This window comes from Archocentrus centrarchus, chromosome 18 (assembly GCF_007364275.1).
Source record: "Archocentrus centrarchus isolate MPI-CPG fArcCen1 chromosome 18, fArcCen1, whole genome shotgun sequence".
NCBI classification, from domain to species: Eukaryota; Metazoa; Chordata; class Actinopteri; order Cichliformes; family Cichlidae; genus Archocentrus; species Archocentrus centrarchus.
The window spans coordinates 19,815,336-19,832,863 of record NC_044363.1 but is presented as its reverse complement, the minus strand read 5'-3'; the positions used below and the strand labels follow the sequence as shown (position 1 = coordinate 19,832,863).

At 41.4% G+C, this 17,528-nt stretch overlaps 2 protein-coding genes and 1 pseudogene across 2 annotated transcripts; all 3 read left to right on the top strand.

The window, feature by feature from the left end:
• Window positions 1-1,818: 1,818 nt before the first annotated feature.
• LOC115796827 (tripartite motif-containing protein 16) lies at window positions 1,819-3,442 on the top strand. The gene has a single exon (XM_030753283.1). It carries the CDS (start codon window positions 1,819-1,821, stop codon window positions 3,340-3,342), a length of 1,524 nt encoding a protein of 507 aa, XP_030609143.1. The 3' UTR covers window positions 3,343-3,442.
• A 3,261-nt stretch (window positions 3,443-6,703) lies between these two features.
• LOC115797072 (tripartite motif-containing protein 16-like) lies at window positions 6,704-8,254 on the top strand (annotated as a pseudogene).
• A 4,669-nt stretch (window positions 8,255-12,923) lies between these two features.
• LOC115796819 (uncharacterized) lies at window positions 12,924-16,664 on the top strand. The gene is made up of 2 exons (XM_030753276.1): window positions 12,924-14,458; window positions 14,537-16,664. The coding sequence occupies exons 1-2, from the start codon at window positions 13,021-13,023 to the stop codon at window positions 14,692-14,694; spliced, it is 1,596 nt and encodes a 531-aa protein (XP_030609136.1). The 5' UTR covers window positions 12,924-13,020; the 3' UTR covers window positions 14,695-16,664.
• Window positions 16,665-17,528: the final 864 nt, after the last annotated feature.

Here is a 17,528-nt window from a genome sequence, read left to right as displayed (position 1 = left end):
AAAATGCCTGAGGAGGGCATAAGGGTTAAACCAGCTTTATAAATTTAAAAGTTGTTCTTTGTTTTAAAATTCTCCTTTAATCTAGGTCATAAATATATAAACAGGTTGATCAGAACAGTTGGCAGAAGACAGGAAAGCTGGGAGAAAGAGTAGGGTCTTACACCATGTGTCTACCTGCTCAACCAAGTGGGCTACACTGGGACTTTTTTTTTTTTAGTACAGTGTTTAGAAAATTTTAAACAAGAGGCTAAAAAATTCCTACCTTTAAGTTGCCAGAAATGTCTTGTGATTATACTTGATTATTTTCCTGCTCCTCAGCATGGAGATGAAGGAAAATTTACAATAGGATTTATATATGAAATGGGATCAGTGCTTATGCTGTACCTGATTATATGTGGTATGAAAATGAACTAAATAAGATGAAGAGGTGGATTATTTGAAAAAAATGTATCCACAGTTGGTTTATATTGTGGTGATTTTGGAGGATCTACTTTTTTATGAGCAGATTTTTCACCTGCTAATAAAAAAGTAGATCCTAGAGCTTTCAAAGCTTTTTCATATTTAAGAACAAATCTTGGAAAACATGAATCTTGTGTAAAACATGAATGACAAACAAACACAAAGGAGTAGAACAGATCCACAATATGTGTGCATTCGTTTTATCCAGGTACACTTTTACTACTGACAGCTGAGTGTACGCTCCACTTTTTGTAAATAATGTCCAGTTTGTCTAAGGCCTGGCTATTTTGTGAGCTTTAAACAAATATAGGACACCATAATACTGACTTAAAAGTTTATATTATACAAAGTAGGCAGTCCATTTCCCAGGAAATGATCATTTAATAAATACACAAGTGGCAGGAACTCTGCTTTAAATGTCAAAGCCTATAAATAACCATCAGATATGAAGATTTGGTAAAATATATCCTCAGCTGATTTACTTTGTAGTTAGTTTGGTGGATCAGCAAAGTAAAAGCAACTGAGTGCTGATTTTCCCCGTGGTAAATCATTTATAGATTGACTGATATTTTATGAGCAGATGAATGTTACTGCTGCAGTGCTATAAAAGTGTATAGCCGACATTGTGGGCAGTCACACTGGAGCTGTCACAGCAGACAGAGATCAGAGACATGAAATTCAAGTTTTGTTTCATAATCCAGAGCCAACCCTTAGAAACAAGAGTTCCCTTTGGAAAAATGTCTAAAACAGACAAACAAAAAGGAGAAAAACAGATCCACAAATTGGTCCCTGAAGTCGCCAGTCATATCATTAGGAACAAATTTTGTTCTTGTTCTCATGAAAGGGATTATATAAAAAATGTGATAAGCCTACGTCCACTGTACAGATAAGGGGTACAAACAAGAAGACTGAAATGTAGACTGCATAAGTTGCAGTGGACCTTTAAGAAGGCTTTTATTTTTATTTTATTCTGGTCTGACCTGGTTAACTACCACATTGAACCAACCCCCTAAATACCAAAACTTTAGCTCTATAAAAGAGTTTCTTCAAAAATAAAGCATTTGTGTTTCTCCAAGATTTCCACCAAGGAGAACACACACTGACAAATTAATGAAGGCTTTTAATTATTAACTAAGGTACGTCTCTTTTTTTTATGACTATTAAGTAAATATTTGACACTACTGCAGCTATAAAGATTTAAAACCTACACTGTGGGCAGTGTCTTTCTCAGGAAATGATACTGCAGTGTAACTTGAATGGTCACAGCAGGTTTGGGATCATACACAGCGAGACTAATTCAGAACCAGTCTTGACAAACATTAATAAGACACTTCCTTCCAAGATCTCATTTCTGAAAACATGTCTGGCAATATGCAAAAGGATATTTTCTGTGACATGTGTACAGAGGAGGACAGGAAACCAGCAAAGAAGACCTGCATGAAGTGTGAGATCTCCATGTGTGTCCAGCACCTCCAGGCTCACCTGACCACACCTGTGCTCCTGCAGACTCATCCTCTGACTGAACCCATGGCTTTATGTGGGAACACTAAATGTTCTCAGCATGGAAAACTCCTGGAGTATTACTGCTTGGATGACATGACCTGTGTGTGTGTTTCCTGCGCCATTGAGGACCAGCACCGCCTACACAACATGAAGACCTTCTCCACAGCCCACAAAGAGCTCCTGGAGAAGCTCAAAGCTGAGCAGCAGATCTTAGAGGAGAAAACAGACGATGAGGATGTGAGTCTGGAAAAGTGGGAGAAGAGTGAAAGAGAGAAGCTGGGTCGCTGCAGTGGGCGTCTGATTGAGGCTGTGACTAACCTGCGTGACATCTCTCTGAGCAGCATCCAGAGTTCAGTCTCTGCTCGTATGGTGTCCCTCAAAACCAGCAAGAGCAGCATTGAAGCAGCACTGAAGGAGAAGGACACCTTCAGTTTCCTGCAGATGTATTCTCAGGTGCATCAGGATGTGGAGAAGGCCAAAGCTGTGGATCTGAGAAAAGGGCTGGAGCCGGGCAGCGATCTTGACAAACTGGTTCTGGAGATAAGACAGAATGGGGAGAAGATGGTGAAGCAAGCATCTCAGTTCTGGGGATCATTGCTGACTCTGGTTGATCCTGAGAACCATCAGGAGCTTGTTCCCACTGATTCTGATCTGATCTTTGACCCACAGGTTTTGGGTCCTGGCATGTCGCTGTCCAAAGATAACAGGAAGGTGTTCAATAATAGCTGTCTGGGACAGTGCAGTGCAACTCTTCTGATCTGTAGCACCAAGAAAGTTTGTAAGTATCAGAGGTGGATCATCAGTCTCTCCAAAGAGTCTGATTGGAAGATTGGTTTATGTGACAAAAAGTCTGTAAAGAACCTGAAGGATGGACCTGTGTATGGACTGTGCTGTGAAGATAACCAGCTCAGCATTCTCACAATGCAGAGTGATGATGATTCTGATGCATCATTCAAAGAAGGAGAAACTAACAAGTCCAAAACAGCCAAAACAGGAAAGCAACACACGGTGTGTTCTGAGTTAATTACTTATGAGGAGGAGAATGGAGATGAGCCCGTACCACGACCAGAAAAGGTGGAGGTGTTGTGGAACTTTAATGCCGCCACCCTGTCCTTCTTCAGCCGAACTGGACCGCACCAGAGGGAAGAAATAATCACAGTTGAGATGAGCCTCAACAACAGGGTGCTAACTCCATTTGTCCGACTGGGAAAGGAAAATGTCCACAGCAATTCCCAGCAGCAGTGGAAATGTTCATGTGGGAAAGTTTACTTCTGGGATGGTAATGGATACCGGGATTGTAGTTCTGGCCACTCTCACCAAGCTAAATGTTCCTGTGGAAAAGTTCTTGGTGTCACAGAGATGGTTTGTGCACTTTGCTAATCTGAACTCTGCTCATCATTTAGTTTTTTGCTCTCACTGAATGAAAATACGTTTAACTGTTTCTGAGTGGTTGTGAGATGAATACAGTGTGAAGCATCTTCAGTGATTCACTTGTATATTTTTATTTTTAATATTAGCTTTGCATTTGCTTCCAATGTAGCAACAAAGTCCTTTAGTTTGAACTGTTTCTGTTTTATTTCACCTGCAAATTAAAGATGTTTGTCTCCATCTGCTGGCAGTGCAAACAGCTCTGTGGTCTTATTAATGAAACAAAGAAACACATGTTTTGTCTCACCCTGTAAGTGATCTGATCAATAATAAAGTGAGTTGATTTTTAATATGTGGAATATTTTTTCTTAAATTTATTTGATTAACTGAAGCGAGACCATGGCATTTTAATTTTTTGCTAATATAAAAAAGGAATTTTACCCCAGTTTGCCAGTTTATTATGTCCACCTCCAACATGCGGTCCAGCCTGACGTTTGCTTTGACTTTTGTTCAAAGCGTTTAACAGATTGTGACTGTGGCTGGGATAATTCTGTAACTCCATGTAGCTCCATTATTGGAATAAATTTCACTTATAAAAAAATAAAGCAACACATTTTGATTTCATTAGTTTTATCCAGGTGCACATTCAATATTGGAAACTGAGAGTACCCTCCACCTTTTGTAGATAATCTCCAGTTTCTGCCTCATTAGATAAAAGCCAGGCTCACTGTTATACAGTCAGTTGTAAGCACATACAGGGAGCTATTGTTCTGCTATAAAAGTTTATAATGCACAAGCTGGGGAGTTTATTTCCAAGGAACTGATACTGCAATAAATACAGGATTTCACTACCAGCAGGAATTCTGCATTAAACATCAAGCCTTTAAAAAATCACCAGGTATATGACTTTACATAAACTTATTTCTCTTCTTTTTACATAATAGAAACAAGGGCAACTGAGAGCCAGGAAGAAATACCAACCACTTGCTAGATTATGGCAAATTAACTGTGTTTTCAAGGTGGCACAACAACTGACATATGCACTGGGAATCTTTTATCTTTTATTAATTGGTGCAGAGGTGAATGAGGCCATAAAACAGGAGAGCAATGGCTGCACTCCCAAACCTCCAGTCCTGACTACCTAAAAGAAGAATCAGACTTCTCTCATAATGCTTGAACCAGTGCATTTCTGCCTTGCTGTCTGCTTCATCAGCAGCCTGAGAAAACTGCAGATGATACCCTCTTTCCAAAGAGAGCTCCAGCTCACTGACTGTAAGCTCCTTCCTGCTTCTGCAAACTCACAACAGGAAGGTTTTCCATAGTCGCTGGATGAGATTTTGTTCTTTCCACATCTTCTGCATTAAGAGTACACTGCCTGTTCCTGACTTTAAGAGATGGGTGATCAGCTTTTCGAAAAATATGACTGAACGATTGGTTCATGTGACAACAGTTACACAAAAGATATGAAGAATGGATATGTCTATGGCCTTCACTGCCAAGGTGAGCAGCTCATCTCTCTCACAGCAGAGTATAGTTTGGTTCAGGATCAAAGTGTCCATTTGAAGATGTTTGGGAACCAAAAAACACAAAATTCACAACAATACTATAAGCCAGTGGTTTCCCACCAAATGATCAACGCTCCAGGTGAAAATGTGAAACAATAGTTGACCAGATCACAAAAAGTGGAAGTTGTATGGAGCTTTCCTGTCTCATTACACATGCCATGTGCAAGTTTATTTGGATCATCACTTTATCTACAACAATACCATAAGCAGTGGAAATGCTGTTGTGGGAAGTTTTATGGTGAATCTAATGATGGATACCGTTATGGAGGGTCCTTGTATACCAAGTCTTCCTAGTCAACCTGTTCTTGTGGAGAGATTATTGGTTCCCCACCAATCACAGGGGTGCTTTGTGAACTTCTCTAACTGTAAAGCCCACACCATCACATTGTTTGTTTTGACAACCCCTGCCCCTTGTTTTCACATTTCAGGTAGTTCAGGTCGTTGGTGGTCAGGGCAGGATTCATCACTGCCAACTGGAAACACCTGGGCCCTGTGGGGAATGGGGAGAAGATGGTGAAACAAGCATCTCAGTTCTGGGGATCATTGCTGACTCTGGTTGATCGTGAAAAGCATCAGGAGCTCGTTTCCTGATCTGATCTTTGACCCACAGGTTTGGGATCCTGCCATGTCGCTATCTAAAGACAACAGGAAGGTGTTCTATAATAGCTGTCTGGGACAGTGCTGTGCAACTCTTCTGATCTGCAGTACAGAGACAGTTTGTCAGTATGAGAGGTGGATGGTCGGTCTGTCAAGAGTCTGATTGGACAATTGGTTTATGTGATAAAAAGTCTGCAAAGAACCTGATGGATGGACCTGTGTATGGACTGTGCCTCATAACAGCCTCATAACAGAGAGTTATGCTTCCCATAAATCTGGTGCAACATCCACAATGCATGATGAAGAAATTATGGGTCCTGAAACAGAAAAGCAATACATGGTGTCTTCTGCATTAATCAAATATCAGGGGAAGAAGGAGATGAGCCCGTACCATGACGGGAAAAGTGGAGGTGTTGTGGAACTTTGATGCCCCCACCCTGTCCTTCTTCAGGAGAACCGGATTGCACCAGAGGGAAGAAATAATAACAATTAAAGTCAAAGCAAATTTAAACAACTGGGAGCTGACCCCATTTGTCCAACTGGGAAAGGAGAATGTCCACAGCACTTCCCAGCAGGAGTGGAAATGTTCACACGAGAAGGGTTTCTACTGGGACGGTAATGGACACCAGGATCATAGTTCCCGCTACTCTCACCAGGCTAAATGTTCCTGTGGAAAAGTTACTGGTGTCACAGAGATGGTTTGCACTTTTCTGATCTAAACTCTGCTCATCATTTTGTTTTTTTGCGCTCATTGAATGAAAATAAGTTACAGTGTAGTGATTACAGTGTAATGATAACTGAGTGACCTAAACCACATATGAAACATATTTTTACAAAGCAAATAGCTTTGTATTTGCTTCAAGTGTAGCAATGAAGTATTTTAGTTTGAACTGTTTGTATTTTAATTCACCTGCAAATTAAAGATGTTTGCCTCCATCTGCTGGTAGTGCAAACAGCTCTACCAGCAGTCTGACTCCACCCCTTCAGAGTGTGGTTTAGCAGAAGTGAGAATTTTAGATCATCAAAACTGTTGTGTAATGCTCCTGAGCAGACCGAAGACTGACCAGAAAAAGACAAAAAAAAAAGGGAGCAAAACTCAAGAATTCATCAAATTTCAGTTTATTCTAAATATCAACAAAAGAGCAACAAGGACTTTATTGAACACCGAATGATATTCAACAAATCTAGGGAGGACATTCTACTTGGAAAACATGTCTGCCAACATACAACCAAAAAGGAGAAGAACAGATCCACCAACTGTTCTCTGTGACATGTGTACAGAGGAGGACAGGAAACCAGCAAAGAAGACCTGCATGAAGTGTGAGATCTCCATGTGTGTCCAGCACCTCCAGGCCCACCTGACCACACCTGTGCTCCTGCAGACTCATCCTCTGACTGAACCCATGGCTTTATGTGGGAACACTAAATGTTCTGAGCACAGCAAGATCCTGGAGTATTACTGCTTGGATGACATGGCCTGTGTGTGTGTTTCCTGTGCCATTGAGGACCAGCACCGCCTACACAACATGAAGACCTTCTCCACAGCCCACAAAGAGCTCCTGGAGAAGCTCAAAGCTGAGCAGCAGATCTTACAGGAGAAAACAGACGATGAGGATGTGAGTCTGGAAAAGTGGGAGAAGAGTGAAAGAGAGAAGCTGGGTCTCTGCAGTGTGCGTCTGATTGAGGCTGTGACTAACCTGCGTGACATCTCTCTGAGCAGCATCCAGAGTTCAGTCTCTGCTCGTATGGTGTCCCTCAAAACCAGCAAGAGCAGCTTTGAAGCAGCACTGAAGGAGAAGGACACCTTCAGATTCCTGCAGATGTATTCTCAGGTGTATCAGGATGTGGAGAAGGCCAAAGCTGTGGATCTGAGTAAAGGGCTGGAGCCGGGCAGCGATCGTGACAAACTGGTTGAGGAGATAAGACAGAATGGGGAGAAGATGGTGATGCAAGCATCTCAGTTCTGGGGATCATTGCTGACTCTGGTTGATCCTGAGAACCATCAGGAGCTTGTTCCCACTGATTCTGATCTGATCTTTGACCCACAGGTTTTGGGTCCTGGCATGTCGCTGTCTAAAGACAACAGGAAGATGCTCTACAATAGCTGTCTGGGACAGTGCGGTGCAACTCTTCTGATCTGTAGCACCAAGAAAGTTTGTAAGTATCAGAGGTGGATCATCAGTCTCTCCAAAGAGTCTGATTGGAAGACTGGAAGACCTGTGTATGGACTGTGCTGTGAAGATAACCAGCTCAGCATTCTCACAATGCAGAGTGATGATGATTCTGATGCATCATTCAAAGAAGGAGAAACTAACAAGGCCAAAACAGCCAAAACAGGAAAGCAACACATGGTGTGTTCTGAATTAATTACCTATGCGGCGGGGAATGGAGATGAGCCCGTGCCATGACCAGAAAAGGTGGAATTGTTGTGGAACTTTAATGCCTCCACCCTGTCCTTCTTCAGCCGAACCGGACTGCACCAGAGGGAAGAAATAATCACAGTTGAGATGAGCCTCAACAACAGGGAGCTAACTCCATTTGTCCGACTGGGAAAGGAAAATGCCCACAGCACTTCCCTGGAGGAGTTGAAATGTTCATGTGGGAAGGTTTACTACTGGAATGATAATGTATCCTGTGATGATGATGATGGATTCCTGTATGGTACTGGATATCGGGGTCGTAGTTCTGGCTACTCTCAGCAGGCTAAATGTTCCTGTGGAAAAGTTCTTGGTGTCACAGAGATGGTTTGTGCACTTTGCTAATCTGAACTCTGCTCATCATTTTGTTTTTTGCTCTCAATGAATGAAAATAAGTTTAACTGTTTCTGAGTGGTTGTGAGATGAATACAGTGTGAAGCATCTTCAGTGATTCACTTGCATGTTTTTAATTTTAATAAGAATAGCTTTGCATTTGCTTCCAATGTAGCAACAAAGTCCTTTAGTTTGAACTGTTTCTGTTTTATTTTACCTGCAAATCAAAGAGGTTTGTCTCCATCTACTGGCAGTGCAAACAGCTCTGTGGTCTTATTAATGAAACAAAGAAACACATGTTTTGTCTCACCCTGTAAGTGATCTGATCAATAATAAAGTGAGTTGATTTTTTTCATGTGTGCGCATTTTAATTATTTGATTAACTGAAGTGAGAACATTGCATTTAATTTTTTTTTATTAACTCTTATGCCCTCCTCCAGCATATTTTCCTTTTCATTTGGTGACCATTTTGGTTGTGTTGTAGCTGTGGGAGGATTTTTTTTTGCAGGAACTCTGCTTTCTCATTAAATTTTTGAAATCTAAAATGTCTTTTTTTCTTACATGTCATTTATACTTCTCAACCTTTTTCATTATATGAATTACTGCAATGTTTTTTGCAAAAAACAAAAAATTGAATTACTTTACACACACACACACACACACACTGTACTTTGCGGACCATAAGGCGCACCGGGTTATAAGGCGCATGATAAAGCAAAAGCGTAGAGCGAAACAAAAGCGTCAGGTAAGTTGAACTTTATTCAACTCATTCACAGTAACTCAGAATATTGTTCAGTTGTAACAAATACAGAAAACCACACTCACATTTTAAATCATTCATCTTCCACAAATCCATCAAATTCCTTATCTTCAGTGTCTGAGTTGAACAGTTGGGCGATTTCGGCATCAAGCATGCCAGGTTCCCTCTCATCATTATCCTGTTTTGTTTTGGTTGCATCACACAGCAACCATTTAATTGTTAATAAAAGGGCAACTTTTGCCGGCAATCTCTAGCCATCTTCTTCAACGTCTTAACAGACGCTGCAATATATTCTTTATTAATCAGGGTAAAAACAAGTCATTTCTTCATTTTATATATAAGCCCTTCATAAATCCTGTGCACCAGTATATTTAATGATATAAGCAAAGAAAAAACTTTAAAAAAAAAAAAAAAAAAAAGTAAATCCCTTTTGACACAACACCGGAAACCTGAAAACTTCGCTGTCACCGTGTTTTGTGTACGTACAGTGCTCGTACTGCTCATACGCTGTGGCATCGCCCGGACCTCTCTTTTGCACCTAGGAGAACAGCACACACACACACACCTGGACCTCGATTCGTCCTTTAGCAACTTTTGAGACAGCCGACAGCGAGTTTTGTCGCACAAAAGTTGGCAACAGTGCCGGCTGCCGATCGCCAGATTACACACAAATATACGGGCCAGCATAGATGAAAATAGGCCAGGAACATGTAGAATACAATTGATCATTGTTTTCTGCAGTTTACTGTGTATGGTTTCCATTTTTGGAACAATGCTTCCACTTCTTGTTGAATTTATCTCCGGCAGCTTCGGCTGCTTTCCACACCTGCTGCACCTCACTCACAGCTTGTTCCTGTCTAATATCGTCAGTAGAGTCATTTTGTGAATCGATGATGGACTATTTTAGAGAATTCAATGAGGCCTTTGAACTGATCTGCCAGACCTGAGGCCATATCGCTGCAAACGACGGAATGGTGCAGTGGTGTGGATGCCTCGGCCCATCGGCGGTCAGACAGCAGCGCTCAAATTACACAGACTGACCGACATTTTCTAACTATATGAAAAGCGTATGCTGGGTGTTACCCCCCCCCCCCCCCCCGTCGTACGCTTTGTACGCTCTGGAAAATGTCGATATTTGTAAAGCGTCCCTTACTAAAGTCACACTAAATCATTTTGACAGATTTTTGAGCGCAGTGTACCACATAAAATTGGTTCAAGGTCAGTAAGCGCAACAACAATTCACACATAAGGCACACTGGATTATAAGGCGCACTGCCGATTTTTGAGAAAATTTAAGGATTTTAAGTGCGGCTTATAGTCCGAAAAATACGGTGTGTGTGTGTGTGTGTGTGTGTGTGTGTGTGTGTGTGTGCGCGCGTGTGTGTGTGTGTGCGTGCGTGTGCGTGTGTGTGTATATGATTGGAGTCTTGGATGTGTCCAACAAAATTGTTTCGATTGAAGTGCCAGATACTCCGTCTGGACACCTTTGTGGCCAAAAATGCCCCATTGACTTCCACTGAAACCACATTTTTTAATCTTACTACAGTTACCGTATAAAATCATGCATTTTGAAATGTTAGCATTTAATTTTGAAGAAAAGTAGTGATATATGGTATTTCTACTGTATTACAACAGATTCAGTTTTTCAATTTTTTTCCATTTTAGGCTAATGCATGAATTTCTTGTAGCTTTGCAACTTATATTATGGAACCTTGTGACTACCAGGGGACCCTAAGTGTGTGTGTGTTTTTGTGTGTGTGTGAGAGAGAGAGAGAGAGAGAGAGAGAGAGAGAGAGAGAGAGAGAGAGAGAGAGAGAGAGAGAGAAAACAAGTGTGTGAATCTGTAAGTGAATCTGTACTGGTTCAAAAGGGAATCTATCTGCAGCCTGTGGGAGCCCAGACTTCAGGGCCAACATGTCCCACAAACAATTTCAAATGATAAACACCAGCCTCCAGTTCAATGAGCAACTGACAAGGACAAGCTTTCTGCTTTCCAGAATATTTGGGACAAGTGGAAACAATGATTCCCAATCCTGTTCAGTCCAGGCGACGACATCTGTTTTGATGAGCACCTTGCGCCCTTCAGAAGCTGCTGCAAATTCCTGCAGCACATGCCCAGCAAGCTAGCAAAGTACAGGCTGAAAATCTGGGTCACTGCAGATGTCGCCACATCAGATGCCTGGAGGTACCAGGTATATACTGGAAACGCTGCTGGTGGTGCTCTAGAGAAGGGCCAGGGAAAGCAAGTCATCCTGGACATTATTGAGGGGCTCAAGGCTGTCACATTTCTGAGGAAGAAAGGGGCCCTGGTAGGGACCATCAGGGCAAAAAAGCCCGAGCATCATCCTAAACTAAAACAGACAAAGGGGAGAGCTGTCTTCTCATCTGTTTGCATTCACAGCAACCACCACAGCAGTGAGCTACGTCCCTTGGAGGGGAAGAAATGTCCTCCTTCTGAGCAGTGAACAGCTGCTGCTGCCATGGTGGTGGAGTTAAATTGCCCATAGGTGAATGTGAGTGTGACTGTGAGTGTCCCAAAACATGAGCCAGCAGCAAGAATGGAAGTGCTCATGTTGAAAAGTTTATTAGAGGGATGGTAGTGGGTACAGGAATATGTCCCACTGTTCTCCCCAGGCTAATTGTTCCTATGGAAAAATGGATGGTGGTCCATGTATTCCAGAGATGGTATGTAAACTTTGTTAATTCCAATTCTGATGATTATTTTGTCATTTTCTGTCTTTGTATGACAAGAAATGCAATTGATTAAGTTGCTGTCAGATGACTTATTTGTGGTGCAGCTTCAGTGACTAACATGTCATGTGATATATCACATGTGATAGTAAAGAAAATGAAATGCCTTTTTTTTAGCTTTGAATTTGCTTCCAATGTAGCAAAAAAGTCCTTTAATTGTTTCTACTTTATTTCACCTGCAAGTTGAAGATGTCTGTAACCATCTACTAGTCGTGCAAACAGCTTGGCAGTCTTTATTAATGACTCAGAGAAAACCATCTCTTATTTCACACACTGTAAAAATATCTGATCAATAATAAGTTGAGTTACATTTTTTAATATGTGGACTGTTTTATTGATTTGATTAAATGTGTAGTGACAAGATTGTGTTAAATATATTTATATAAAAAATGAAAATCAAATTTACCCCAATATGCCAGTTTATTACGTATACCTGCTGTCCACCTACGTTATGCAGTCCAGCCTGAAGTTTATTACTATTAATTGTTTAACAGATTGTGCGTCATGGTACTGGGTTGGTGGCTTCTGTTGAGTTCTTTTTGTGAAGTTCTGTTTGTTGTATTTTGTAGTTGTGTTTTCTTAGATTTCCTTACAGTTTAGATCCTTTGTTGTTGTTTGGGTGTTTTGTTATTACTTATTTGTATGTTATTCTGGTTTCCCTTTGTTCTGGTCTTCCCTGTGTTTGTGTTCCTGTGTGTTTTGTCCCCGTGTATTGGTCCTTCTCTGTGTTTAGTTCCAGTCCCCTTGTTTCCTTGTGTCTGGTGTTTAGGTTCCCTCTCCTGTAGCTTTAGAGTTTAGTTCTCCCTGTGTTTTCCCTTAGTTTCCCTCCCCTGTGACATCTCTTGTGTCTGTTCCCCAGCGTGTTATGAATTATAAAAATATTAGCTGCTCATAGTAGTTTGTGTTAAATTATCACTGGCTTATTGTTACTAGAATCTTATAGATGCAGACTGTGTGTGTTTAACACTCTAATAGAGGTGCAAGAAAGAGTGTTTGTTTGCACCCACTAGATACATTTTCAGTTCCAAAGGAAGTTGTCTGGTTATCTTGTGAGAAATTAATCTTAACTGGAACCATTACTAAACTGCTGCAGTCACACTGGTCTGACTCCACCCCTTTAGTAAGTGGTAACTGCAAAACATGAGAATATCTCTGTTGCGCAGTTTCCAAATGAGCAAAGAAAGAGAAAAAGCTGGAGTCAACTAAAGGACTTTATTCAGCACTGAATGACATTCGACTAATCTAAACAGGACATCCTGCTAAAAACATGAATGAAAACAGTCAGATGGATCCACCAACTATGCTCTGTGACATGTGTACAGAGGAGGACAGGAAACCAGCAAAGAAGACCTGCATGAAGTGTGAGATCTCCATGTGTGTCCAGCACCTCCAGGCTCACCTGACCACACCTGTGCTCCTGCAGACTCATCCTCTGACTGAACCCATGGCTTTATGTGGGAAAACTAAATGTTCTCAGCACAGCAAGATCCTGGAGTATTACTGCTTGGATGACATGACCTGTGTGTGTGTATCCTGTGCCATTGAGGACCAACACCGCCTACACGACATGAAGACCTTCTCCACAGCCCATGAAGAGCTCCTGGAGAAGCTCAAAGCTGAGCAGCAGATCTTACAGGAGAAAACAGACGATGAGGATGTGAGTTTGGAAAAGTGGGAGAAGAGTGAAAGAGGGAAGCTGGGTTGCTGCAGTGTGCGTCTGATTGAGGCTGTGACTAACCTGCGTGACATCTCTCTGAGCAGCATCCAGAGTTCAGTCTCTGCTCGTATGGTGTCCCTCAAGACCAGCAAGAGCAGCATTGAAGCAGCACTGAAGGAGAAGGACACCTTCAGATTCCTGCAGATGTATTCTCAGCTGCATCAGGATGTGGAGAAGGCCAAAGCTGTGGATCTGAGAAAAGGGCTGGAGCCGGGCAGCGATCGTGACAAACTGGTTGAGGAGATAAGACAGAATGGGGAGAAGATCATGATGCAAGCATCTCAGTTCTGGGGATCATTGCTGACTCTGGTTGATCCTGAGAACCATCAGGAGCTTGTTCCCACTGATTCTGATCTGGAGACCTTCCCTTCTAGCTCTGACCTGTTATTTGTTCCACAGTCTCTGAGTCCTGGCATGTCGCTGTCCACTGACTATAGGAAGGTTTTCCATAGTCGCTCGATGAGACTTTGTTCTTCTCACATCTTCTGCATTAAGAGTACACTGCTTGTTCCTGACTTTAAGAGATGGATGATCAGCATTTCCAAAGACTGTGACTGGATCATTGGTTTATGTGACAGCAGTTACATAAACGATATGAAGAATGGATATGTCTATGGCCTACGCTGCCAAGGTGAGCAGCTCATCTCTCTCACAACAGAGTATAGTTTGGTTCAGGATCAAAGTGTCCGTTTGATGATAGCTGGGAACCAGACAACTGAAAATCCCAGACAGTACTATAAGCCAGTGGTTTCCCATCAGGTCCTCAACACTCCAAGGGTTAAACAGGTGACCGGACCACAACAAGTGGAAGTTGTATGGAGCTTTCCTGACTCATTATCATTCTTCAGCAGGATCGGGCAGCACCAGAGAATAAAATTACTCACAGTAAAAATCAGCTCTACCAGCTTGGACCTCAAGCCTTTTGTTTGTCTTGAAGGTTTAGACAAGGAAGAATCACAGAAGTCCTCTGGTCTTTTTGCATTTTCAGGTCAGCAACAATATCAGACAAGCTCTTTTGGGAGGGGTTTTGGTAGTGTTGGTACTGGTGGTCTTTTTGGATCCTCAGGTCAGCAACAATATCAGACAAGCTCTTTTGGGATGGGTTTTGGTACTGTTGGTACTGGATTTTCATTTGGATCCCGTACGTCTTTCCAGTCAGCCTCTTCTCGTGGAGGGCTTATTGGTTCCCCGCCAATCACAGTGGTACTTTGTGAACTTCTGTAGCTGACACCAGTGCTGCTGCCTAAAGCCCACATCACCACATTTTTTTGTTAATCGCATTCACTTGTAGTTCCAATGAAAATGCTAATTATCAGTAAATGAATATGAGGTGCTGGCTGTGCAAAAGTCTCATTAGTGCTAAAACTGGCAAAGAAAGTTTAAAGTAGGTTTGGTCATCATAAGTGTGTCATGGTCCTGGGTCATTGATCCAGGTTGTTCTGTTTTGGACTCTTAAATTCTCTCACTTTATATCTCTGTTTGAATCTAAGTTTATTGTAGTTTATTATTTGCAGCTCTCGTGGTGGTGTGTTCATCTGTTCCTGTTTTTGCCTGAAGTTTCTTAGTTTCTGGGTTACCTGTTCAGTTTCCACCCTTTGGAGGTTTTGTATCAAATCTTAGATTTGAGCAATAAAGCTTCTTCAAGTTAACATCTGTCTGCCGAGTGCTGCGTTTGGGTCCAAACTCTGCCTGCCACACCGCCCATCATGGCAAAGTGATGCAAAGCTGACATTCCAAATTAAAAATGTAAACTATACTATTAATTAATAACTAATAAGATTTTGTGCCAAATTATTACTGTTTTATTTCTGCCTGACCTTAATTTGCTTGTCTTTTATTACAAATCTTTTCTATATAAAAACAAAAATGTGTTTGCAAGTCAAACTTAAATGGGTGTTATGTTGTCACATTCATATTTCTATGGTCAAACTTGTCCGGCTCCACCTGTTCCATACTTGTTTTAGCTGTCCAAAGTGCAGTACGTGAAAATAACTCAAATAATCTAAACTGCTGTGCAGTGCTGCTGGGCAGATTAATGACTGAGAGACCAGGCTGGTTCAGGAGATAAGACCGTATGGGGAGAAAATGCTGATGCAAGAACTCAGTTCTGGGGATCATTGCTGACTCTGGTTGATCCTGAGAACCGTCAGGAGTTTGTTCCCACTGATTCTGGGTCCTGATATGTCACTGTCCAAAGACAACAGGAAGTTTTTCCATAGTCGATGGATGGGAGATTCCTTTACCAATCTTCTCATTAGTGGTACCAAATCAATTACCAGCTATCAGAGGTGGATGGTCAGTCTCTCCAAAGAGTCTGATTGGATGATTGGTTTATGTGATGAAAAATGTGCAATAAACCTCAAGGCCAAGATAACCAGCTCAGCAGTCTCATAACAGAGTGATGATGATTCTCAATCATCCACTACAGAAGGCTTGAAGGTGAAAAACACTGACATGACCAAAGCAGGGACCCAACTCAAGACAACTTCTGAATTAAAAAAAATATCAGGAGGAGAATGAAGAAGAGCCCGTACCATGACCAGAAAAGGGTGGAGGTGTTGTGGAACTTTGAATCCTCCATCCTGTCCTTCTTCAGGAGAACTGCTCTGCACCAGAAGGAAGAAATAATCACAGTTGAGATAAGCCTCAACAACTGCAGTTTGACCCCATTTGTCCGACTGGGAAAGGAGGATGTCCACAGCAATTCCCAGCAGCAGTGGAAACATTCATGTGGGAAAGTTTACTACTGGGATGGTAATGGATATCAGGATTGTAGTTCTGGCCACTGTCACCAAGCTAAATGTTCCTGTGGAAAAGTTCTTGGTGTCACAGAGATGGTTTGTGCACTTTGCTAATCTGAACTCTGCTCATCATTTAGTTTTTTGCTCTCACTGAATGAAAATACGTTTAACTGTTTCTGAGTGGTTGTGAGATGAATACAGTGTGAAGCATCTTCAGTGATTCACTTGCATTTTTTTATTTTTAATATTAGCTTTGCATTTGCTTCCAATGTAGCAACAAAGTCCTTTAGTTTCAACTGTTTCTGTTTTATTTCACCTGCAAATTAAAGATGTTTGTCTCCATCTGCTGGCAGTGCAAACAGCTCTGTGGTCTTATTAATGAAACAAAGAAACACATGTTTTGTCTCACCCTGTAAGTGATCTGATCAATAATATAGTGAGTTGATTTTTAATATGTGGAATATTTTTTCTTAAATTTATTTGATTAACTGAAGCGAGACCATGGCATTTTAATTTTTTGTTAATATAAAAAAAGAATTTTACCCCAGTTTGCCAGTTTATTATGTCCACCTCCAACATGCGGTCCAGCCTGAAGTTTGCTTTGACTTTTGTTCAAAGTGTTTAACAGATTGTGACTGTGGCTGGGATAATTCTGTAACTCCATGTAGCTCCATAATGGGAATAGTTTGCACTTATAAAAAATAAAGCAACACATTTTGATTTCATTAGTTTTATCCAGGTGCACATTCAATATTGGAAACTGAGAGTACCCTCCACCTTTTGTAGATAATCTCAAGTTTCTGCCTCATTAGATAAAAGCCAGGCTCATTGTTATACAGTCAGTTGTAAGCACATACAGGGAGCTATTGTTCTGCTATAAAAGTTTATAATGGAGAAGCTCGGGAGCTGATTTCCAAGGATCTGATACTGCAATAAATAAATCTTTGAATAATCGCCAGATATATAAATTGAATCATCTTCATTATGCATAATAGAAAATAAAGGCAACTGAGACCCAGCAAAGGAGTTCCATCCACTTACTAGATTACAGTAAATTAACTGTGTTTTCATGGTGGCACAACAACTGACACATACACTGGGAATCTTTCATCTCCCAAGTTTCTCCCCCAGACTGATTAATCTCCTACACATAAGGTCAAAAATAAATCAGATGAATGGTGCAGAGTTAAGTAAAGCCAAACAACAGGAGAGTACCAGCAGCTGCTGCACTCCAGCCACAACTGCATAAAAGAAGCAGCAGACCTCTCTTCATGCTTCAACCAGTGCATTTCTATCTTGCTGTCTTCTTCATCAGCA

What these genes read in the sequence shown, in the direction of transcription:
- LOC115796827 (XM_030753283.1), top strand. Translation starts at nt 1,819, where the DNA reads ATGTCTGGCAATATGCAAAAGGATATTTTCTGTGACATGTGTACAGAG.
- LOC115796819 (XM_030753276.1), top strand. Translation starts at nt 13,021, where the DNA reads ATGAATGAAAACAGTCAGATGGATCCACCAACTATGCTCTGTGACATG. An exon ending in TGGTCTTTTTGCATTTTCAG is followed by an intron (nt 14,459 to 14,536) that starts GTCAGCAACAAT and finishes TTGGATCCTCAG; the next exon opens with GTCAGCAACAATATCAGACA.